The sequence below is a fragment of the Mesoplodon mirus genome, assembly GCF_964341445.2.
Source record: "Mesoplodon mirus genome assembly, chromosome: 18".
NCBI lineage: Eukaryota > Metazoa > Chordata > Mammalia > Artiodactyla > Ziphiidae > Mesoplodon > Mesoplodon mirus.
Genome location: NC_138994.1, coordinates 12,215,888 through 12,239,526, shown reverse-complemented (window position 1 = coordinate 12,239,526; position 23,639 = coordinate 12,215,888). Strand labels below are relative to the sequence as shown.

Sequence of the window (23,639 nt, the reverse complement as noted above, 5' to 3'; positions counted from 1 at the left end):
ACTCTAGACCTCCCACTTAGGCCTCTGGGCTGTCAGATCCCGTTCCCACCCGCAGCCAGGGTGGCGCGTGTGCCCGCTCTCACGTTCCAGCCGAGCTAACCCTGCGCTCTCGGTTTGCAGCTGCCAGCGGATCATGTGCTGCTTAGCCCAGCAGGCGAGTGAGAAGATCGACCGGTTCCGGGCGCACGCAGCCCGTGTGTTCCTGGCGCTGCTCCACTGGGACGGCCCCGCCATCCCCCACGTGCCCCACCGGCAGGAGCTGGAGAGGCTTTTCCCCAGGTACTGGCACTGAGTTCCCGGTGGGGCAGCTCTGTTCCCAGCGGGGCGGCCCCTCCAGCTCGTGCTTCTGTCTTGCAGGTCCACTGTGGCCTCTGTGAACTGGGGCGCACCATCGCAGGCCTTCCCTCGCATGGCCCAGCTCCTGGGGCTGCCTGCCTACCGCTACCACGTGCTGCTGGGGCTGGCCGTGTCCGTGGGCGGCCTGACCGAGTCCACGGTGAGCAGGCGCCTTGGTGGGCCTTCTCTCGCGCTGCCTTCCCGAGAGGGAGCGCTGCCTCCTTCCTTCCATCCTTCCTTCAGGAGCCTCTGCCGGGGCTCAGGGTGCCTGCGGGGCAGGTGGGGGGCGGGCGTTACCCCTGATCCACTGGACAGCGTGTGGGGCGTGAGCTCAGCGGCAGGGAAACTGCAGATGCAGATACAGATGCGTGCAGCTCCTGCGCTCCCGGGCTTTTTTGCCGGCCTCGATTCACCCTCCCTGCACATCAAGCGCCCCACGGTTCCCCAACCTGTCTCTCCAGGTTCCTGTTTCCTGTTTATGCATTTTCGTGGTGGTTCGTTGTGTTTTCTCTGTTCTGTTGTGTTGTCGGCCCTGCGTGGGCCCCTCCCTCTCGCCCCTCATCGCTCCCTGGGCCCTGATTTGGTGTTTCCTGAACCGGTGGATTCGTGGTTTTCGTCACTTCTGGAAAGTTCTCCACCGTCCTCATCACCCCCCCCAGTCCATTCTCTCCGCCTTCACGCTTCTTTTCAAATTACTGCAGTTTCTGCTGTTCTGTGTAGCCTGCTCGTTCCCTCCCACTGTTGCACTGTTTGGTGTTTCAGTAATTGTATCTTCATTACCATTCGGTTTCTCGTGCTTTTCCATCGCATGCTCATCTTCGTGACTGCATTTCTCTGTAATAATTCACGCACAACATCCTCCTACATTCTGTGTCATGTGATCCAGTGTCTGCTGTCAGAGGGAGGCCTGCATCTGCTTTCTTGCTCTGCAGACTCCTTCGTGAGGACTCACCAGTTGGGTGTTGGTCGTGCGATGGTGTTAGCTGTTGACCTGAGGGGAGTTGCCTTTGCTTTTGCTCCCCAGCAGCGGTGGTCGCCCAGATACCGCACACCTAAGGGTCCAAACTTAGCAACAGCACGTGAGGGCTTGGGTTGAGCTGTTGCGTCCAGAGCTGCGTTTCCGACTCGGGTGTCTGCACTGTGGCCGCGCTCACCCCCGGCCGGGACAGGCTCTGAGGGATCCTCACGCTCTGTAGCGGATGTTTTGAGTCTGTCACCGCGGCCAGCCTTGGGGCAGGGGGTGCCAGGAGCGGGGTGGTCTTGTCCCTCTCACAAGAATGCCGTATTACAGGTCAGGTACTCAACACAGGGCCTCTTTGAGTACATGAAGGGGATTCAGAACGACCCGCGAGCCCTGGAGGACTTCACTGGGACCCTTCTGCGGGTCTTTGAGGACAGCCTTCTGAACGACAGGTGAGTGGTGGTGCTGTTTGCAGTGGTTTCTCAGATCCCCAGGGTCTCATTTCCCAGCAGGGTTCTGAGGGGAGGTAGGGTGGGCCCAGGTGAGGAACGTGGGCACAGCCAGGCACAGGCATGACCAGAGTCACCTCCCGGGCCCCTCGCAGCCTGCACTCTGGGCCGGTTATATACGTTGGAAGTAAAGTGACAGAGGCTGTGAGCCAGGAGAGCTCGTGTGGTTCTGGCCTGTGGTGCTCCCTGGTCACGCACACTGACATGTCGGTGCCACTGTTCAGACACGTTCACACACAACCACGACCATTGAGAAGATGAGATCTCAGCCTGCCAGGATTGGAACGTGACCTGTTTTCTAAATGTTTTTGCTGTAGCATTTTGTTAACTGCTTTTCCAAGAAGATGGAGTGTAGACCCAAAAGCCCTACCTCAGAATTGGGGATGTTTCCTGCACCTTCTGAGAGGGCTGTTCCTGGACCCCGTTCTCAACTGTCCCAGAGCATCTGGGCCCCCGGTTACCACCGCATGGCTGCAGGTCCCCTCATGCAGGCCCTTGTCCTGGAACTCAGGCCATTGCTCTTTGCTTTTTCCGTGAGCAGCTGTCTGGAGGTGTAGCAGACATCTGACAAAGCACACGTAAAGTGTACAGTCTGAGAAGTTTTGACTCTTGTCAACCACCATAAAAACAATCAAGACACTGAGCACATCTGTCACCCAGAGTTGCCTCCTGCCCCTTCTAACCCCACCCCCCCAGGGTCCCCCAGCCCCAAGGCCACCACTGATCTGCTCTCTGTCACTGTAGCTTACTTGGCATTTTCTAGAACATTACTTAAGTGGGATCATGCAGTGTGTGCCCTTTTAGTGTCTGGCTTCTCGGATGCAGCATGTTTCTTTTAGAGTCACCCTTTTTAGTGCTGAGTTATGTTCTATTGTGTGGTTACGTCACAATTTGTCTGTTTACCTGTAGACAGGCACTGGGGTTGTTTCCAGGTTGAAGCAGTTGCAGGTGAAGCTGTGATGAACATTCACGCATAAGCCTTCATGTGGAATTGTCTTTCCTTTGCTCCTGGGTGAATGCTAAGGAGTAGACTGGCTGGGGTCACAGGGCGGGTGAATATTTAAAACTGCCAGACTGTTTTCTGAAGTGCCTGCACCGTTTCCCGCTCATGGCCTCTGAGAGTTCTGGGCGCCCACGTCCTCACCATGGCTGGCGTGGTTGGTTGGTCCTTTTCATTTTAGCCGATCCAAGGGGGTGTGGTTTCTCGTCGTGGCTGTAATTCGAGTTTCCCTCCTGACTGAGGGTGCCGGGCACCTTCTCGCGTGCTTGCTGGCTGTCTGCATAGCCTCTTTGGTCAGGTCTCTGTTCAGATCTTTTGCTCATTTTTAAACTGGGTGCTTCTTTTTTACCTTGCTGGGTTTTGAGATTTTCTTAGACATACTGGACAGGTCCTTTGTGAGACGTGGTTTGCAGATGTTTCCTCCCAGCCTCTAGCTTGTCTTTCACACCCTTAACAGTCTCTCTGTTAAGAACAAATATTTTACATCTTGATAAACTTGTTTGTACTCTTGTTGTTCTGTGGATTGTGTTTTCTGTGTCATATCTAAGAAATTTCTGCCTAACTCAAGGCTACAAAGACTTTCTCGTACGTTTTCTCCTAGAAGTGTCATAGTTTGAGTGTTTCATTCAGACCTCAGGTCTGTTTGGGGTTGGTTTCTGTGTGACGCAAGCTACAGGTCCAGGTCTGTGTCCTGGTTTTGCCTGTGGACGCCCAGTTGCTCCACGTGTGGGAAAGACTGACCTTCCCACTGCGTTGCTTTTGCATCATTATCAGAAATTGTGGATGTGCAGCCCAGTTTGGGACTTTTCTCTTCCTGGATGTGTTTGCTTGTCTTCATACCAGGATCACACGGTTTTGATCACTTGAGCTTTGCCACAATAATTATTATTTTTTAAAAATATTTATTTATTTAGGCTGTGCCAGATCTTTAGTTGTGGCCCCGTGGGATCTTCGTTGCGGCGTGCGGACTTCTCAGTTGTGGCATGCAAACTCTTAGTTGTGGCATGCATGCAGGATCTAGTTCCCCGACCAGGGATCGAACCCACCCTCCTGTATTGGGAGCGCGGAATCTTACCCGCTGGACCACCAGGCAAGGCCCCGCCACAGTTATCTAAACTGAGCAGTGCTGGCCCTCTAGCTTCGTCCTTTCTTCCTGCAGCTGTTTGGGCTCTTCTTCATCCTTTGTGTTTCCATATAAACTTTAGAACTGGCTTGTCATTTTCCACACACGTCCTGCCAGGATAAAAGGTTGGGGTTGAGTTGACGGCCGTCCAGGGAAAGCCCTCGTCTCAGCAGCACTGAGTTTCCCACGTGCCCAGGTCTTCCCTTCTGCTGGGTTCTGGTACCTGGCGTCTCACCCGTGTCTTCTCTCCCAGGGTGTCTGTGCCGCTGCTAAAGATGCTGGATCAGATGCTAGCCAACGGCTGCTTCGCCATCTTCACCACCGAGGAGAAGTAAGTGTTCAGAGAACAGCTGGTGAGATCCAGAAGTCTGGCTTCTAGGAGATAGCTTTCTAGTACGTTCAGGGTCAGTTTTTATACACAGTGTAAGTGCCACCAAGAAGCATTGGCTGCTCCCACATGGGGGTGGGGGCCCCTGCTGCAGCCCTGCTGTCCAGGCGGGAAACAGAGCAGGTGAGGCGTCCCCTCTGACGGGGGCCTGCAGTCAGGGCAGTTATGGATGGTGGACAGGATGGTGAATGGGGATCGCAGAGGGCCGTGATGGTCACGGTGCTGGGATCTGGTCCAGGTGGACAGGCCGGGTGGGTGTGGGCGCAGGGAGCAGCGGGTCTGAGAGGCCACTTCCCTCCTCTGCTGTGTTCAGGGCTGCTCAGCTGCCGAGCACAGGTACACTGCAGCCGCTTCATCAGCCTCCCTGTCTGAGGCTCTGCTGCCTTGGGGTTAATTTTCTCCCACTTCTGAGGTCTCTGCTGCTTGATCGGCTGCTTGATCTCAGAGCTTCCTGCTCGGCTGGTGGTGACAGTCGTTGTGTGTCATCTTTCTGGGGGTTCTTCCCCAGTCTGGGGCAGTGTCCTTGCACTGATCAGGGCTTGGGTGAATCCTTGGGGGCCCTCTGCCCTGCAAACCAAAAACTCAGGGTGGCACCAGGTTCTGCCCAGGTCCCCCCCATGTCCCCTCCGCAGGCAGGAAGCTGGGCAGTTGCAGGCCCACCTCCTTTGCCTCCCAGGCCTCAGTGGTCACCGTCCTTTGCAGCCTGCTGTCTAGGGAGTTTTGTTCACTTTTAGTTCTTCCAGGTGGGCGTGGATCTGGTCCCTGTCGTTACGTCTTTGCTGAGACGCTCAAACGCTCTTTTCACTGAATAACGTCACAGGGTTTCCCCTTTAACTTGCTGATGGTACATCACAGCATGTTTCTTATACCTACTCTCAGAGCAGCTTGTGCATTCACGGGATACGCCCCATGGTTGTGGGATGTGATCCTTTTATACATCGTATGACGGTGCTTACTAAATATTCTGTTTCAGATCTTAACCTATTCCTGGTTTGAAAATTTCAAAATAAAATGGTAGGAGAAAATAGTACCCCAAGTGTCAGGCTCACCTCCCGCAGCGGGGGGGTCATGGGCACTCCCGCTGCTGCTGCTGGAGGGGAGTCCCGGGGCCCAGGGAAGGGGGCGCTGCCGTCAGGAGACGTGGGAGCCAGGGAACCAGGGAGAGCAGTGCGCCCCGCACGTGCTGCCGGACACCTCCGGTTGCAGGTCAGTGTGGGTGTGAGGGGGCGAGGCAGCCGAGGGTGACTGTGGGCTTTCCTGGACTGGCCACTGGAAGGGGGCAGTGGTTCTCAGGAAGGCTGGATGGAGTCGGTGTGGACCAGAGAGGCCTGGAGGTCCAGTTGGAAGGCTGTCCTAGCAGGTCAGGCTGCTGTAACAGAAATGCCACAGCCTGGGCCATTAAACACCAGAAACTCATTCCTCCCGATGCTGGAGGCTGAATGTCCGAGATCAGCACAGGGACACAGTCTCGCTGTGTCTTCCCATGGCAGAAAGACCACCTCTTGTGTCTCCTGTTTGCAGGGCACTGATCCCACCGTGGGCTCCATGTCATGTTCTAATTGCCTCCCAGGGCCCCACCTCCTAACACTCTCATGTTCCAGATTAGAGCTGCAATGTAGGAATCTCGGGGACACAAACATTCAGTTCATAGCAGAGATGTTTGGTTTAAGATGCTTGTTAGGTCTCGTCCAGAGGAGATGGATCTTCTAGGCTGGAACTCGGTGGAATGTCCTCAGAAAATGGGTGGTATGTGGCCCCATGAGGCCACCAGGGGGGCAGGTATAGTCAGGTGGCCAGGGCAGGTGTGTAGACAGAAGCGCTGTGACGGAGCTGTAGGGGTGCCCCATCGTTAGGGAGACGGGGAGCAGAGGGAAAGCAGATCTACCAGCAAGAAGGTGAGGCGGAGGGGCAGTCACCGGGGGCGTCGATGATGTGTGCCGAGTGGTCACATAGGCTGAGGACAGGAGTGACCATGGCCCTCAGCGACCTCGTGGTCATTTGGTCCCTGACAGGCATTTCAGTGAGCTGTGGGGAGAAGCCGGATGGATCAGGGAGGGGTGGGGCTGGCGGGTGGGCCGGCCGAGAGGACAGTGGTGCCACGTGGATGGCAGGTGGCGGGGGTGCCGCTGGGGGGTTGAGGTCTCCTTTAGCCTGAGAAGACAGGAGAGTCTCCCCGGGACCACTTCTGGTCAGGGGAGCTGTTGTCACAGGTTGACCCTGAAATGGCCACCGTGGGCGGCTGCTGTCTGCCTGCCGAGGGCGGGAGGTCTGTCCTGCGCCCTCACCTGGGAGTCTGGTGAGATAAGGCTCTGCCCCCAGCCATATCCCAGGTCACCTGGCCAGTGGACGGGAAGAGGGAGCGTGGGGCCACTCAGACCGCTGTGCCTCAGCCCTCGTTGTATGGCCAGAATTGGCCTGGGGCTGCGGCCTGGGGCATGTTCATCTCACGGGGACTCACGCTGGTCGTGGCCACCGTGGCCCCATGTTCTCCTTGGCCAAGCAGAGCCGGGGAGGATGCCTTCAGTCCCTCCCTGACCCTCCAAGGACCTGGACCTGGAAGTGAGTGAGTGGGGCCTGGCCACGATTCGGTTGTCCTCTTTTGATCTTGGGTTGAGCCTGGCGCCGACACAGCACACGTTGGCTGGGCTTGCAGCGGGGCTCAGTTCTGGGTGTTCCTGTTACGTCGAGGCCCCACCAGGGGTCAGCCTGCCCTCCTGTTGAGGGGCCTTGAGGCCGGGGAGGTGCCGCAGGGAAGGTGGTTTGTTGAGTGCACGAGGCAGTGGGTGTCTGTCCCCTGCTGCACTTGCAGAGGAGCCAGTTACATGCCCTGGTGTTGACGTGCCCTGGTGCATGTCCCCAGGGGCGAGGCTTCTCATCGGGGGTGGCCGCCATCATCAGATGTTCCCTGGAAGCCCACCTCTGGGTCCTGTGCTTTCCTTCCAGCCACCCCTTCTGTGTGAAGCTGCTCGCGCTTTGTAAGGAGGAGATCAAGAAGTCCAAAGACGTCCAGAAACTGAGGTCCAGCATCGCGGTGTGAGTTCCAAGTAACTCACTAAGGCGGTAAAGGGAGGGGCCGGCCCAGCAGCTGAGAGTGCGGGGTCGGGGGCGTTCTGATGTCAGAGTGAGAGGCCCGTGGCCCTGGTCACGCCGGCCGGTGTTCCTGGTGGAGCAGGTGGGTCCGTCCACGGCCTGCCCACCCTTGGACCAGCCTCCTAGACGGGTGGGCGTCGGGTCAGGGAGTGTTGTCATAGAAAAAGCCCCAATTCCCGGACACTCTGGAGATCTGGATGCCCCCACCTGCGGGGAGAAAGTGGACGTGAACCCAGGGCTGCCTCCTCAGTGGAACAGCCCTGAGGCCTGGGGGTCACCACGGGCAGCACCTGGGGGGCCTCCCATCCCACGCAGACGGGCAGGCCCCCCAGTGAAGTGAAGGCCTGGGGTATCCAGGCAGCAGGCTTGGGTGGGGGTCAGCTCACCGGAGTGCGGGGTCCCTGCAGGTTCTGTGGGCTGGTGCAGTTCCCCGGAGACGTGAGGAGGAAGGTCCTCCTGCAGCTGTTCCTCCTGCTCTGCCACCCTTTCCCCGTGGTGAGTGTCTGCAGCTCCAGGCCCCACTCGGGGCCAGCATCCCGGCCCGCACATTGGCGCCGGGGTCTGATGCTCCCTGGTGTTGGCGCAAGCGGACCTTGATGGGGGGCGGGCCCTCATCAGGGTGGGCGGGGCATACTGTGCCTGTGGATGCGGCAGCTGCAGTGTGATGGTTAAGCCTGGCCCCTGGGGGCGAAGGGCCTGGGGACAGATGTGCCCCTGGAGCCCCAGGGAGTGAGCCCAGGTGCCAGGGAAACACCCGATGCTGGCTGGGACCCTTGCCCCCTGGGATCCTGGCTTCAGGTGCACCCAGGTGCCCTGCCACGGGGTGGGTGGATGGGGAGTTTCAGCCCATCGGGGTCCTGCAGGCTCTGGCTCAGGGGCTCCTGGAAGGCGCCTACCCCACAGCTCCCACCCCAGGGTCGGGTTTCCCAGGAAGTCTCTTCTTTCCCTTCGTCAGAAGAAATGCTCTTCCGATAACTCAAATGTGACACCTTCCTTAACAGCTAAAGTAACTTTAACTGTCATCTAGCACAGCTGTTTTCAAAGTGGGGTCACTGGACGCCCCTCCCCTCATCAGAAATGCAGATTCTCAGGCCTTGACCTGCCAAACCAGGAGCTCTGGGGGTAGGCCTCGGGATTCCAAGAGCACCTGTTCCATGAAATAAGTCCCCCGCCCAGGGACAGCTAGAAAAGAAAGCAGGTGAGAGGACTTCTCTGATAAGGTGCAGGTTTTTAATGAAGCATTTCAGTAAGAATGATGCTCCTCCTGATAAGGGCCTCTGGGGGACCACAGGGGAACAGGGCAGCCCGGGCGGAGCGTGCCTCGTGGTCACTCATCGGTTGTGGCCACGGTCTCCTGAGCGGCGGTCCAAGGTCATTTCCTCTTAACCGTCTGCCTGGCGAGCCTTTCCTGTTTTACTTGGACTCTGGGCCCCCGGGAGGTGCCTGGGCCCTCGTCCCTGCTTCCGGGCAGGGTCCCGTCAGCTCTGCTCTCTGTCGCGGGCCTTCCCCTCCCACCAACTCGGTTTGTCCCTCCAGATCCGGAAGAGCACGGCCAGCCAGGTGTACGAGATGGTGCTGACCTACGATGTGGTGGCCGTGGACGTCCTAGATGAGGTCATGGATGTGCTCAACAGCACGGCCTGGTGAGCATGGGCCCTTGCTCTCTTCCCGAGAGTGTGGCAGGTGCAGCGCCAAAGTGAGCGGGACACCCAGAACCTGTTTGTGGTCTTTCTCAAAACCCTCCAGATCAGAGGGAAGACGGGCTCCAGCCCTCCGCCTCAGCTCTGGGTTTACGAGGCGGCAGTGGTGTCCGTAACCGAGCTCTCCTCACCCACGTGTCCACGTTTCTGTAGCACAGGCTCACTCCTTACACCCAAGAGGGGCTGGGCGGCCAGATGAGGGAGGAGGGGGATCTTCCTGGGGTGTTCAGGCTGGAAGATTTTCAAAGTGAAATTATTTTTTCCCAAATAACAATTTTTGTAAGTGAAAAGGTGGGTGGTTCTGAGCACTGATTGGTTAGAGGCTGACTTCCTATTTCTCTGCAGTCGCTTTTCTGTTGATCACGTCACGGCTCTGGGTGCCAGTGGGTGCTGGTGCCCCTGTTTCTGCAGTTCATTGGGGTTGAAGTCACTCGAGAATGGCAGCTCCTGCCCCCTGAACTGTGGCGTCAGAAATGCAGGGCAGTGTGTGGCGTGGCAGGCAGTTTCTCCCTCCTCGGGGACGCGCCCCGTGTGTCAGTTGTGGCCCCCAAGGAGCAGAAGGGTGTTGAGTGGCTGCAGCAGGGGCCCCCAGGCCCAGACTCGCCGCAGAGGAGAGCCGTTCACTGGCCTTTGCTCACTCTTGGTGGAAAAGGCCATGTGTGGACACGTTCAAAAATCGAACAGACAGAGGGAACCAGGAAGAATAGAAGAATAAGTTGTCCTCCCTCCCACCCCAGACACCCACTTCCCTCCCAGACAGCCGGTGTCAGCCCTTGTTCCAGGTCGGGTCTCCAGGTTCGTTTTAGGCACAGTTTCCTATTATCTCTGTTGGCTCCTCGACTCTGAGCTTGGGTGGCAGGTTTGAAAGAGGGTGTTGGATGGGGGTGGAGGGGGCTGTGGGGAAGCAGGGGAAGGGGTAGCCCGTGGGCATGCGTCCAGCGGGCAGCACCGAATGATGACAAACACGGGAGTGACGCTTGTCCCACTCCAGGCATTGCACACACTCACATGCACACACACACACGCCCTACAGGGTGACACAGGACCAAAGTTCAGAGGTTATTTAGGCAGCGGCCTGCTCAGGCACCAGTGACGAGGGTCCCCCAGGACTGGGTTCCGTCGTTGGGGTCAGTGCACTCTGCTTACGCGGGAAAGGATGTGCATAACCTACTCACGTGCACTACCCTCAAAACAGTGATGTTCCTACAAGGGTTGAGCTCTGCACAGACCTCATACTGATGCAGCTTCCGTTCCTGGCCTGATGGCCCAGCTCCCCTGCTCGGACGTGAGCCACTGTGGCCTGAAGGACAGAAAAGGGCCTCTGGTTTTAAGGCTGTGTTAAGGTTTTCTAGGGAGATACTTGGCCTCGAGCAGGAGGGCATTCTGGTGAACATCTTGCGGGCGCCTCGGTGAAAATTCCAGAGCAGAAAACGTGGCCTCAGGAGACGTGGATGCCTCCGCTCTGTGAGCAGCTGGGACGGGACACATTTTTCTGTTACGTTGTCAGCTTTAAAAGCACGGAGGCACGTTCTGCATTACACTCTGAACTCTTCAGCTTGAAAAGGACAGTGAAGGGAGCATGACATGAAACCACCAACACCCAGTGGGTCCCAGAGTTCCCCTGAGTTCCCCACGCCTGCCTTTCTCCTCTCACAGTTCAGGGCGGGGTTAACCTTCTAGAGGATTTAAAGCTAACTCACTTTTTCTTATTATAAAAGAAAAACATGCCCAGTTTTCTTTATGGTATTGCTAAATTTAATTTTTGTTTTTAATGAAAGTTATAAGTGAACAGCTGCTGTCTTAGCATTTCCTGTCACTGGCCCCTGGGTTGGGCTGTTTGGGGGCCGAGTGCCCCTCACGGGGCTCCCTGTTTGGTGAGGCTCATCCTCTGCAGTTTCCCAAGAAAGGGCTCAGGAGCAAAGCCTTGTGGTGTCCCACCCAAGCTAGGCTCACCGGGGTGTAGGTTCTGGAGTGAGGCGTCCTTTTTCCCTGATTCCTACCTCATCTAAGGTGCCTTGGGTTTTCTGCACACCCGATAGGAAGTGTAGTGAGAGTTTAAAGATCTTGGCAGGTTTAACTGCATGGACTGTTCCTGCGGCTGATGCTGCTCCCCTCGTCTCCTCCCCAGGGATGCAGAGCTCCCGGTCGTGAGAGCCCAGCGGAACCGCCTGTGTGACCTCCTGGGCGTGCCCAGACCTCAGCTCGTCCCCAAGGTAACCACCTGTCCACTCAGGCCACATGGGGGACCTGGGGCCCCTTCTTTTTCTTTTTTTTTTACAATTTAAAATCGACATTATTTTAAAATATTTTTCAATATTTATTAATCAATAGAATTTTTAATAGAACATCTAAAGTGTTTACTAATCATTATCCAAACAGTAGACCAAACGGAGTATTTAAGTACTCCCACATCCTAGCTGCTATAAGTTGTTTTAATTTTTTTAATTTAATTTTTTAAGTTGAAGTATAGTTGATGTACAATGTTGAACCAATCTCTGCTGTACAGCAAAGTGACTCAATTATACACATACAGACATTCTTCTTTTCATTTTCTTTTCCATTATGGTTTATCACAGAATATTGATTATAGTTCGATGTTCTATACAGTAGGACCTTGTTGTTTATCCATCCTGTGTATAATGGTTTGCATCTCTAATCCCAACGGCCCAGTCCTTCTCTCTCCCTTCCCACCCACAACCACAAGACTGTTCTCTATGTCTGTGAGTCTGTTTCTGTTTTGTAGATAGGTACATTTGTGCCATATTTTAGATTCCACATATAAGTGGTATCATATGGTATTTGTTTTCCTCTTTCTTACTTCACTTAGTATGATAATATCTAGTTGCATCCATGTTGCTGCAAATGGCATTATTTCATTCTTTTTTTATGGCTGAGTAGTATTCCATTGTATATACGTACCACATCTTCTTTATCCATTCATCTGTCATTGGACATTTTGGTTGTTTCCATGACTTGGCTATTGTGAACAGTGTTGCTCTGAACACAGGGGTGCATGTATCTTTTTGAATTATAGTTTTGTCTGGGTATATGCCCAGGAGTGGGATTGCTGGATCATATGGTAATTCTATTTTTAGTTTTCTGAGGAACCTCCACACTGTTTTCTATAGTGGCTGCACCAACTTACATTCTCATCAACAGTGTAAAAGGATTCCCTTTTCTCCACACCCTTTCCAGCATTTGTTATTTGTAGACTTTTTAATGAAGGCCATTCTGACTGGTGTGAGGTGGTACCTCATTGTAGGTTTGATTTGCATTTCTCTAATAATTAGTGATGTTGAGCATTTTTTCATGTGCCTACTGGCCATCTGCCCATTTTTTGATTGGGTTGTTTTGTTGTTGTTGAGTTGTATGAGCTGTTTGTATTTTGGAGATTAAGCCCTTGTCTGTTGCATCATTTACAAATATTTTCTCCCATTCCATAGGTTGTCTTTTCAGTTTTTTTTTATGGTTTCCTTTGCTGTGCAAAAGCTTGTAAGTTTGATTAGGTACCATTTGTTTATTTTTGGTTTTATTTCTGTTGCCTTGGGAGACTGACCTAAGAAAACATTGGTACAATTTATGTCAGAGAATGTTTTGCCTATCCTCTCTTCTAGGAGCTTTACAGTGTTGTGTCTTAAGTCTTTAAACCATTTTGAGTTTATTTTTGTGTATGGTGTGAGGGTGTGTTTCAACTTCATTGATTTACCTGGGGCCCTTGTGAGGCCTCCAAATGCAGCTCCAACAAGCTCCTTTCTTGAATTCCAGGGTCTAGAACATTCCAGGCCGTGCTGCCTGCCTCGCTTTCCATGTCACGGTCCACGTAGAGCTTTCAGGACCCCAGGGAGGCGGCCCTGGCAGGGCCCTGGGACGGGAGCAGAGCTGAGGCCCCCACTCTCCTCTCCCACCTGCCCCCACCCTCACCCTGCAAGCCAGACGCTGTGCCCATTGCCAGCTCCTCCCCGTGGGCTGAGCCTGGGGGCACCCCAAGCGATGGGGCAGTGTTTCTGCTGCTGCTCCCGCTCGCCCTGTCCCCCACATCACCCCTGCCAGCACGCTCTCTCCGGCCAGGCACGTCTCACGTGTGTCCTGTGGAGCACGGCACCCAGCACCCTGGCCTCTCTCGCCCTCAGAGCAGCATAGCAGCCTTCCGCCGTGTCAGTTGCCCCCGGGACACCCATCCCACTTGGGACTTTGTCACCTCCAGGGCCTCCCAGAGCCTGCTGGTGTCTGCTGAAGTCGCCGTCCTCCATGGCAAGTGTGGTGTGTGTGTGGTAGCTGCGGTTTTCTGAGATCGAGGGCCACAGGCTGTTCTTGCAGGTTGTGTCATTGGGAGACTTGAGACTGTTTTGTGTGTTCCTGGCAGAGAATCAGAATTCGGTCTCTCTTCAGTCTGTGGGTCCTGCAGGAGCTGGAGTGGGTCGCAGCAACACGGACTGTGGTCCTGGGGAGTGGGTGTGCCCTCCTCCTGTTTCCATCGGCTGTGTCCCTCTGGCCTTGGGTTTGAACCCTGGCTCTGGAGAGGCTGTTTCTGAGCTTCCTGTTGAGGAAGGACGTCTGTGCAGAAGTGCGTGGCGGTTGTAGTGCGTGGTTTCAGGTCTCCACGCACCTGGGTGTCTGCCCTGAACACCCCCCGACGTGAGCCTCAGGCTGCGGGGGTCACCAGTTCCCATTTCCAGTGGACTCACCTGGCAGAGGACTCACGGTGGGAAATGCTGACAAGCAGATTCCAAAGTGACCGGTGCTCCCTGGCAGCGTGTGTGCTCAGGGCCACCGTGGCAGCTCCAGGATGTGGGCCCCCTGGTTTCCCTGGTGACGGGAGTGTGACCACCTTTTCTGAGATCTGAGCCATTCGGACACTGTCTTTCGTCACGTGTCAGATCTTTCATGTTCTCTCCGGGTTGTCCGTCTTTTTATACTTTGTCTTCAGGGACCTTGTTCTGGACGCATGTCCTGCAAATGTCCTCTCCTTCAGGGATGTCCTTCTTGTCCTTAGACCTAATGTGGTCCTGTTTGGGGTATCTTGATCTCCTCCAGGGTTGACATTCTCTGTTTTTTTCTAAAAGCTTTACTGTTTTACCTTTTACGTTTGGACTCACGATCTAGCTGACCCAGCTCCCTTCTCGCTATGTCATGTCGTCAGGCCACACATGTGGCTCTACTCCTGGACTGTTTGTCCTCTGGGTCTCTCTGTCCATCCGTGAGCCAGCGCAGCCTGTCCTACAGATACAGATGTAGGTCTCAGTCCTAGAGATGCAGGGATGGGTTTAGGTTTCACAGTGGGTCACAGTGCCCAGATGTCTCAATCCTATGGTCCTTTTTTCTTCATGATTGTCTTCTCTTCCTGGCCGTTGGGTTCCTACCCCACCTGTAGAATCAACTTGTCAGTTTGCGCTTCAGGAGTTTGGCCGAGGTTGCCTGCAGCCTGAAGGTCGATTTGGTGAGAAGTGACGTCTCTGCTTTGAGCCTTCTGACCATGAACATGGTATGTCCATGCATGGACCCCCTCAGTGTTTTATGGTTTTTGGAGCAGAGATGTTGCACATCTTTCTGTAATTGTCCCACAGTTCTTGGATATTTTTTTTTTCATTTTTGTTTCTCTTTGCCTTTCAATTTGGGAAGTTTCTGTTGACCTGTCTTCAAGTTCACTGATTGTTTCCTTGGCCACATCTGGTCTTAGGACAAGCCCGTCCGAGGCATCCGTTTCAGTTACAGTGTTTGTGGTCTCTAGCCCTTCCACCGCTGCTTACGTTGCCCTGCTTACATTGTCTGTCCCTGCGTGCTGCCACTTTGTCCACTAGGGTCCTTGGCGTATTAATCACAGCTGTTTCAGATTCCTGGTCTGATAGTTCCAACGTCTCTGCCATTTCTGAGTCTGGTTCTTACATTTGCACTGTCTCTTCAGACTGCTTTTTCTTGCCTTTTGTTGTATTTTGTACTTTTTTGTTGAAGGCAGCCTTGTTGGGGGAATAGGAGCTAAGTAACCAGAGCACAGGGTGTTTGCTGCAGCAGCAGGTCCCGGGCAGAGCCCCTCCGGGTTCTTGTTCGCATCTTCAGGGAAACCACAGGAGGGGTTGAAGTCTCCTTTGTCTCGTGTTAATAGAGCCACAGCGGAGTTTCTGATTAGTGTTTATGTAGTTTTTCACTTTCAATTTCTGTGTTCCTACATTTAAATGTTTCTTATGAACAGTAGATAGGTCTCATCTCTTTTTAATCCAGTTTAACCGTTTTTGGTAATTAGAGTGTTTTGTCCACTTACATTTAACGTGTGATTTTGGATTTACTGGGTTAGTTTGCCATCTTTCCATTTTCTGTTCAACCCTGTTTGTTTCTTTGCTCCTTTCTTGTCTTTGTTTGGATTGGTTAATGACATTTTTACCATTTCACTTCCCCTTCTGTTAACTTCCTGCAGTTTTCCTGCTGTTTGTTAGTGGCTGCCCATCAGGACAGCATTTCTCCCCACGTGCAGCAGTCAGGACGGGCGGCACCGGGCGGGGGCTCCCGTGCTTCCCAGGGCCCAGATGGTCGTGGCCTGCCTTCCGTTCAGCCGCCGCTCTCTTCACTGTCCTTCAGTTCTTCTCTGTGCTTCTAACTCTCTGTTCTCCTTGTGGCTAAGTTAGTTCTGAGGTGACGTCTTTTCCCCCCTTTCCTCCCCCCCCAACTATGCTGTACTAGTGTCCGCCTCGCCTGGCCCTTCTCTGGGGCCCCTACAGGGCCCCGTCAGATGCGGGGTGAGGGCAGCTCTGGCCGGCCCCCAGGTGACACTGTGGGTGACAGGGATGGCAGGCTGAGTGTCAACTCTCCCCTCTCCTTGTGTGACGGCCAAACACAACACTGGCTTCCTAAGGAAACGTGCTTTCTACAATTAGGAAAATGTTACACGGATGAAGTTGGGGGGACAGTATAGTCACCCTCCCTACCTGCTTGCTGCCCAGAGGTTGTGTTGGCCACGGGGCTCCTGGCACGTTCGGGGAAATGGCACAGATGCAGTTTCCTGCAGGAAGCGTGACCCAGGGAGGGCTGGGGAGACAGCGCTGACTGGGCTGACCCTGTCATGTGTCCTCCGCAGCCTAGTGTCCGCTGAGGCCAGTCCGGGAAGCTGAGTCCTGCCTCTGCCTGCCTGGCTGGGAGGAGGAGCCTGGGCACGGTCGGCATGGAAGACCTGGATGGACGGCGGCGGTCTGGCTGGTGCGTGTGAGGGACCTGGAGTTCGTCGCCTGGAGGTGGCCTTTCTTTCCATTGCATCCTGTGCCACAGTGACCTGGGCTGTTGGTGCATTTGTGCTAATCTCTAACCTGTGTCTTACTTATAAAATCATGTGCTGAGCAGTTCTGTATCTGCCTGTGCCTGACACTGGTGCTGGTGGGGGAGCTGGAACCAGAGGGGGTTGTAGGCTCCCCCGGCTCCTGCACCGAGACCCGCTGGGAGGGGTGGCCCCAGAGGGGACAGGTCCGGGACAGGCCGGTTGCAGCCTCCTGTGTGCTGTCCTGTCACCACGTCCACCATGGCCTTGTTAGGCTTGCTCGTAGCCGCTGACGAGCTCTGAGCGACTCACGTTACATGTCAGATGCTGCAGAGGCAGAGAAGGCGCCATTCCTCGGGGTGGGGGTGGGTGCCGTAGAGCGCCGCCCCCAGGTCGCTTTTGCAGCGCTGGTGGGGGCCGTCTTCCCTCTCACCCCATTCTAGTGCCCAGCACACATGGCCGTCACACGCACGTCACCCGCCCTCGTGTGGTTTCATTCGGTCAGAAAGAGCCGACCTGTGTCCTCAGAATCCCGCCAGGACCAGTTCCAGCCACACAGGGGACTTGTGATGGCAGCTCAAACCCTCGATGGAAGCAGGGCACGGTCAGTGGCTTCACAGATCTGCCGACATGTGGACTCCAGGAAGTGGTTCTCTGGTGGTGGGAGAAGAACCACATTGTCTGAACCTTTTTTCCTTTTTTTCATTTGTCCAGAATGGGGTACACACTCAGGGTTTCTGAAGCAAAGACAGGCTGCTTTTGTCCACATGGGCTGGCACTCATGCTGACCTGTCCAGGGGCCAGTGAGGCCGATGTGTGTAAAGGTTCCCCACTTGAGCACCTGCGTGGCCAGTCTCAGTGCTGAGGGGTCAGGCCGCCTACTACGGGAGCCTTTGTGTGGCAGGCTCCTGGGCCATCCCCACCCTTCCACCTGCTGCTTCATGGGTTGAGGTCTGGACGCAGGACAGATGTGGATGGGCAGGTAGAACATCTGAGGTGAAGTCGTCCGGCCACGGGCCCAGGACAGGGCTCCTGCCCCTCCTGGGACGTGTGCGCCCACGGGTCCACGGCTGGAGGCTATGTAGGTGTTGTTGGTACAATCCTGAGATGCGTTTTCCTGCTGCCTTTGCTAAGTGAGTTTCTCCTGCTCCAGCTGAGCCACCGGATGTCCCGGGATCGCTGACCTTCCCTGAGAGTGGAAGCCCACGTTAGTCTTGCGTGAGGTTTTAACTTTAATTTCATTTAAGCCTTAAAACGTGTCTCCTCTTGAAAATAAGTAGAGAGTTTTCCATTTTCATTGGAAGAATAGCCAGAGGCCTCGTAGCTGGTGGACGTTGTCACGTGGTGAGGGGTCCTGGATGGCCAGGTGGCCTCAGGCCACATGAGGCCACGCTGGTTGGAAGGCTCTCCTGCAGGGTGGCCGCAGGAGGCCCCACTTGTATCCCTGCAGCAGACGGGGTCCACAGAGGAGCACCTAGACCTTGGCTGAGAAAACCAAGCAAGGAGCTTTTGAGAAGGAATAAAATGAACTGTTTTTAGCATAATTAAAAAAAAAAAAAACACCAAGATTCCAGAGACATGGAGACAGGCCAGTTTACCACGTTGATGATACTGTCATGAAGCAATTCTTCTTTCATTACTGGTCTACCTTTGCAACCCGAGGAAAACCAACAAAGCCGGCAGTGTCCAGCCGCCCCTGCACACCTTCAGCCATGTCAAATCCTACTGGTCACCACCTGCTCTCATCAGGCGTCTGGTGGCTGGGAACTTCCTCCTTCATTTGGAGCCCACCTGGGTCCAGGTGACGGATTTGTGGGGAGTCCCCCCTCATGACTGACGACGTGGCCAGCAGCAGACAACAGCAAAGGTGAACATCGTGGAAAGCAGTGGTCTGAAGCAAGTCGGGGTGAGTGGACAGTGCTGGGCTGCCACCTGGTAGAGGGAGTGGTCAGGATACCCCCCGCGAAAGGGGCAGAGAAGGGCACCTGTGGCCCCAGTGGGAGTGAGGTGGGTGGGTCTGAAGAGCCGCAAGAAGCCTCGTGCCTGGAACAGGATACGTGAGGGCAGCGGTGCGGCCGTGAGCATATGGCCACATCCCAGACACAGAGTTAACCATCCCAGTGAGCAGGTCCTTAGCGTCCCCAGGATCCATGTCTGCTGAGCCCTGGAGGCTGGCTGGGAAGTGTGGATGTGATAGTGTAAGGTCCAGGGCCAAATCTAGTAGCAGACCCCACATACAGCTGCGGCCCTAAATAGCTGTACCCTCAGCAGCAAGGAGAGTGAGAAGTAGGTCCCCACAGGAGCATACCTGTCTCGGTCTCTGCCCGGTGCTGGTGGAGGGGAATGCGATCACACTGGCCCCCGACCAGCGGTGCTGACAGACACTGGGCAGAGGAGGCAAACAAACCCTCTCTGGAAGGATGCAGGCTGAGCCCCACAGAGAGAAGAACATAAGCTCACATCCCCAAATTGCACAAAATGCACAAAGAAACAAGGCACCATTAGCAAGACCTTAATAAAATCAGACCCCAAAAGACACAAAATATAAAATGAATTCAGTTTTGAAAAGGGTTAGAAATTATCAAGAGGAAATTAGGGGGGAAAAGGCTCAATGGATGAATTAAACAACCACCTAGACATGGCTGAAGAGAGAACTGGGGAACTGGAAGATCTGAAGGAATTTTATCCAGAAAAACAACTGGAAAATATGAAAACATCAAGAGACAGCAGAGAACCTGCCCTGTGTGCACCTGGGGTCTCGGGAGATGGTGCCACATAGTTGGTGATAGAAGCAAGATCCCAAACAGGACAAGCTCACGTCTGGACACGTTGCAGCGGAACTGCTGGGAGACTGGGTGGTCCAGGCAGCTGCCCCTCTTGGATGGCAACAGTGGACTTAACACTGGAATGAGATCCTCATCGAGCTGAGAGAAGACAGTTCGCCTCGGCTGGACTGAAGCTAGTACAGCTGTCATTCAGGGAAGAACAAAACAGGTCGTTACAGATAAACCTCCTTAATGCCACTGCTGGTTTCCAATCTTGACACTGTTGACATCTGAGGTCGAATAATTCTTAGTTGTGGGAACTGTCCTGTGTGTTGCAGAATGTTTAGCAACAACCTAGATGCCAGTAGCAAACCCCCTTCCCAGTTGTGATGACAGAAATATCTTCAGGCAGATTCTGGGGGCAGATTCTAGTGGATAAAGCTTAGGGATCATCTTCCTGCTGCCAGGTGAATGCAGGTGCAAGAGAGAATGTTGGGCAGAGAAAACGATAAACAATGGCCATGTAACAAAAAGAATAAGGGCTAATGTGTAGATTTTTAAAAGCACGTACAATTTTTTTTAAATGGACAAGAGTAGCATATAGTATAAAACTAAACATGCATTTTTAGAAGGTCCTGGAGTCCTGTGGCCAGAACACTGATCCTCTTGCCTCTGACCAACACCTCATGTGCTTTGGGAAGGGTCTTCTGAGACTCTGCATGCAGAGACCCCGATGCTTTTAAATCACCAAGGCGGGGAATTCTGACTCAGACGTGACTCCACAATGAGGCCACTCCTGATTGTTCAAGCCCCCCCGACCCCCCCTGGACCCAGGAGTTACTGCCTTGTTCACATGAACTGTTAGGGCAGGGCTCCCGTCAGTGGGAATCATCACTCAACTCCAGCATTGATGGCAGTAATGATTCAAGACATGGATGACTTGTTCTTAGATCTAAGGGGACAAGCCCCCAGGGGTAGCAGCCGTGCGTCACCTTTAGGGAAAAGCCATTGGCCTCCTGGGACCGAAAGACTAAATGCACAAAGGGACGATTCCAGACCATGTCTCAACATAGAACCCTGTAGCCACTGGTCCCCAATGGCCAGGACGTGGTCGCAACTGCCAGCTTCCCCAGTTCTAGCCATACATCCAACTTAGGACCAATCGGAGAAGGAGACTCACTCCCCTGACCGCTCACGCCCACGGCCCCCGCCAGGCACAGGGGGGCCTCCCCCTCCGCCCGCCCCGCAGGTCTCTGCTGCGCTTGGTGAGCGGTCAGCTCCCGCCAGACAAGCCATGAGCACGCAGCCCCTGTCCCCGGGGTGAGCCTTGTCTAGTACCATGTCTCTCACACATGCGGCCCCCACGTGGATGGAGCCAGCCACCCACCCAGACACAGACCAGACTTTCCACAGTGGCCAGAGCTCGGAACGAGGCAGGCGCTGGGGAGCTGTGCGGTGACTAGAACGTCTGCCACAGACGCGAGGGAGGCTCTCTGGGGAGGGTGCATTGTGCGGCCACGCCCTCCCCGAGGGCAGAGGAGCTGCTCCATGTCTTGGTCTGCGGTGTCTGTACACACGTGTGGACACGTGTCAGAGATACACGGTGGGGTGTGGACAACACCCCTCAGGCTTGTGCTCACGGCTGTGTGCTTTACCACACCTGATAAGAACACTAAGACGTGCCCTCCTGGTGAAGGGGATTTGAGGGGCATCTGGGTGCCACCCTCCATCGGGCACGTTCCCCACTGTGGGCCACGGGGCCATCCTTCCCTACTTGCTCTCGACCCGGGGCTGCGGCTGCTGGGGGCCTCGTACGTACCTGGGAGCAGCTGCCATGGGTCTGTCAGCTGAAGTGAAGGAAATCCCGGCCCTCCTGCAGGTGCAGCGACCTCAGATTGTCTTCAAATGCGCCCCCTGTGAGGTCCTGGGGGAGGAGCGACAGGTCTGGCTCTATCCAGGCCTCCCCTGGCCTGCACTGGGGACCCCAAGAGCCTCCCTTGGGGGCTTGGGGTTGCCTGTGGCCACCTGTCAGGTGGTCCACTATGAACTTCTGCTCCACTGCTAAAGGGAGAGGGTCCAGAAGGAGAAAAGTGCCAGAAGGGAACCTGTTGGCAGTCGGCCACAATGTCCCATAGGTCACCAGGGAGGCTGGGGGCAGGGGGTCCTCTGAGGTGCCTCCACCAGCCTGGCCTCGGCCCCTCCCCGCAGGAGGCAGCTGGCCCCCCACAGGGACTCGGGGGAGGAGGTGAGGTTCTCATGGGCATCCCTTCCACTCATCTCTTGGTCCAGGGCAGAGCCAGCTTCCCCTGTCCTGACTGATCCTGGGGCCTCTGTGGTGGCCCCCTCACCCCACCCCCATGGCCTCTGCAGGGCCACAGGTGGGAGGCAGCCCTGGGGACAGAAACTGCAACCCAACAGCCAGCTGCTGGCAGAGCCCCTCCCCCACGGCCGACAAGAGGCAGGCCCCGCCCACATCTTCCCTGTACCCTCGTTGGTGCGGGACTTGGGGGCGGATCCCCAAATTCTTCAGCTGGGCCCGTGCACTGGTGCTGCGGCGGCCGCCCTCCCGTGCGGGGCCACAGCGGGGTTTCAGGAAACATCTGCAGGCTCCTGTCCCTCGTCCCAGCGCCACCTGCCAGGTCCCCTCCTGCCTCCATAACCAGCAAAGCGGGGGCCTCTCTGCCAGGATATAGGAGGGGCTGCCTGACCACCACACTCCTTCCTGTTGGGTGTCATCCGTCTGTCCTTGGGCCCAACACAGGGAGTCACCCTTGTCCTGGGCTGTTTCTGCTCCTCGTACTGCTGTTACCTGGGCTTTGCTAGAAGTATTTAAATGAAAACCATTCTACCTGGAAAACACCTGAAATTTCCACATTCTGTTCTCTACCTGCTGTCCGTTCTCAGCCCCCCTTTTCTCCTCCCATTATCTCTCTGCTTCCAAGTTTTCAAAGGAAATACACGTGGGTTCAGGGCCAGCCCAGCCACAGACCTGGGCTTGTAGAGGGGCCACCGGGAAGGTACTCATGTGTCCGTGAGTGGACACACCCCCTTAAGAGAATTAAAAAGGTCAGACATGAAACCAACAAGGACTAGAACCCAGAGGGTACAGAGAACTCCTCAGGTCAGGAGACGCACAATCCCGTGGACAAGAAGCTGATCAGAAACATCAGGAGACAGGAAATCCACACGCCGACAGATGCGGGAAAGGCCTTGGCCTCAGCAGGGATCAGATGGAAACGAACCCCACGGTCCAGTCGTGAGGCCTAGAGGGACCCCTCCATCCCTGCCTCTGGGCGTGTCCCCTGGCCTGGCCTCCTGGGCGTTGTCTAGCGAAGCAGAAGACATGGCCACCCCACGACCCGTAAAGAGCGTCAGGACCCTCCATGAGAAGCTCTGGTGTGGTGCCCACAGCTGGGTCCCGGAGCGCCAACAGGAAGAGGAAAGGAGGCCTCAAGCATGACGTGGAGGAGACCGGACCCCCAGAAACACAGCCGACTCTGTCACATGGACCACAGACATGCACTCTGCACCAAACGGATTAGCGGAGAAAGTACAGAATCGGGCGGCGCTGTGGGAGGGCATGTCGCCCGTTAAATTGTGCAGCAGGTTCTGGAACAGAGGCCGCAGAATTTTCTTAAAGGGCAGATGGTCAGCATTTACAGCTTTGTGGCCATACATCCTCTGTGTTCCGGTAAAACTTTATTTACAGAAGCAGCTGGTGGGCCACACTTAGGCCATTTTCCGAAGGTGTTAAGAGTTCACAATAAAGTTTACTCAAAGAAGAAGAATGTGAGAAAAGTTCTAAAAAGAGTAATGAAGGAAGGCTAGCCTTACTCAGTGGTGAACATCATAGAGCTACAGTCAGTAATGGTGCAAGACAGATGAGGAGAAAAAGGCCAGGACTCCAGAAACGGCTCCAAATCCACATGCATACCCAACACACAAAGATGCCATTTCCTGACTGGAAAAGATGAGGGTTTCTCACCAAATGATGTTGGGACCACTGAGGATCCAAAGAGAAAGAAAAAAGCCTAGATCCTCCTATAATCTTTATAACAAAACTAATTCCAGCTGTACCGAAAATATAAGGAAAAAACAGGAGTCTGAGGACCAGACACGGATAATGTTTTTTTGTTGTTGTTGTTCGGTACACGGGCCTCTCATTGTGAGAAAGGAAGCCTCTCCCGTTGTGGAGCACAGGCTCCGGACGCGCAGGCTCAGCGGCCATGGCTCACGGGCCCAGCTGCTCTGCGGCATGTGGGATCTTCCCAGACCGGGGCACGAACCCGCGTCCCCTGCATCGGCAGGCGGACCCTCAACCACGGTGCCACCAGGGAAGCCCGGATAATGTTTTTTTAAATATCACAGTGAGAAATGATTGTCTTAGAATGAATAAAAACCCCAAAAGCCATAAAAGGAAAAATTTGATTATATCCAAATAACAAACTTCTAAATGGCAAAAGATATAAATTCAGTTAAATGACACAGAAAAATTTGCAACACATCACAGACAGTAGTTTGTTTCTG

The 23,639-nt window shown here is 54.8% G+C and overlaps 2 protein-coding genes across 4 annotated transcripts in view; one reads left to right on the top strand and one right to left on the bottom strand.

Moving 5' to 3' along the window:
• TBCD (tubulin folding cofactor D) overlaps nt 1–16,432 on the top strand; it is a 176,301-nt gene extending 159,869 nt beyond the window's left edge. The window contains exons 31-39 of the mRNA XM_082602994.1: nt 121–279; nt 358–496; nt 1,628–1,749; nt 4,183–4,260; nt 7,261–7,350; nt 7,815–7,902; nt 8,944–9,050; nt 11,236–11,320; nt 16,174–16,432. Of these exons, the coding sequence (XP_082459120.1) occupies nt 121–279; nt 358–496; nt 1,628–1,749; nt 4,183–4,260; nt 7,261–7,350; nt 7,815–7,902; nt 8,944–9,050; nt 11,236–11,320; nt 16,174–16,188 (883 nt within the window). The 3' untranslated portion in view covers nt 16,189–16,432. The remainder of the gene's footprint in view (nt 1–120; nt 280–357; nt 497–1,627; nt 1,750–4,182; nt 4,261–7,260; nt 7,351–7,814; nt 7,903–8,943; nt 9,051–11,235; nt 11,321–16,173) is intronic.
• A 2,581-nt stretch (nt 16,433–19,013) lies between these two features.
• Nucleotides 19,014–23,639, bottom strand: part of B3GNTL1 (UDP-GlcNAc:betaGal beta-1,3-N-acetylglucosaminyltransferase like 1) — a 120,063-nt gene continuing 115,437 nt past the window's right edge. For all 3 annotated transcript variants that reach the window (XM_082603047.1, XM_082603048.1, XM_082603049.1), the window contains 2 exons: nt 20,932–21,036; nt 19,014–19,315 (listed from right to left, as the gene is read on the bottom strand). In XM_082603047.1, coding sequence (XP_082459173.1) covers nt 20,956–21,036 — 81 coding nt within the window. In that variant the 3' untranslated portion in view covers nt 19,014–19,315; nt 20,932–20,955. The remainder of the gene's footprint in view (nt 19,316–20,931; nt 21,037–23,639) is intronic.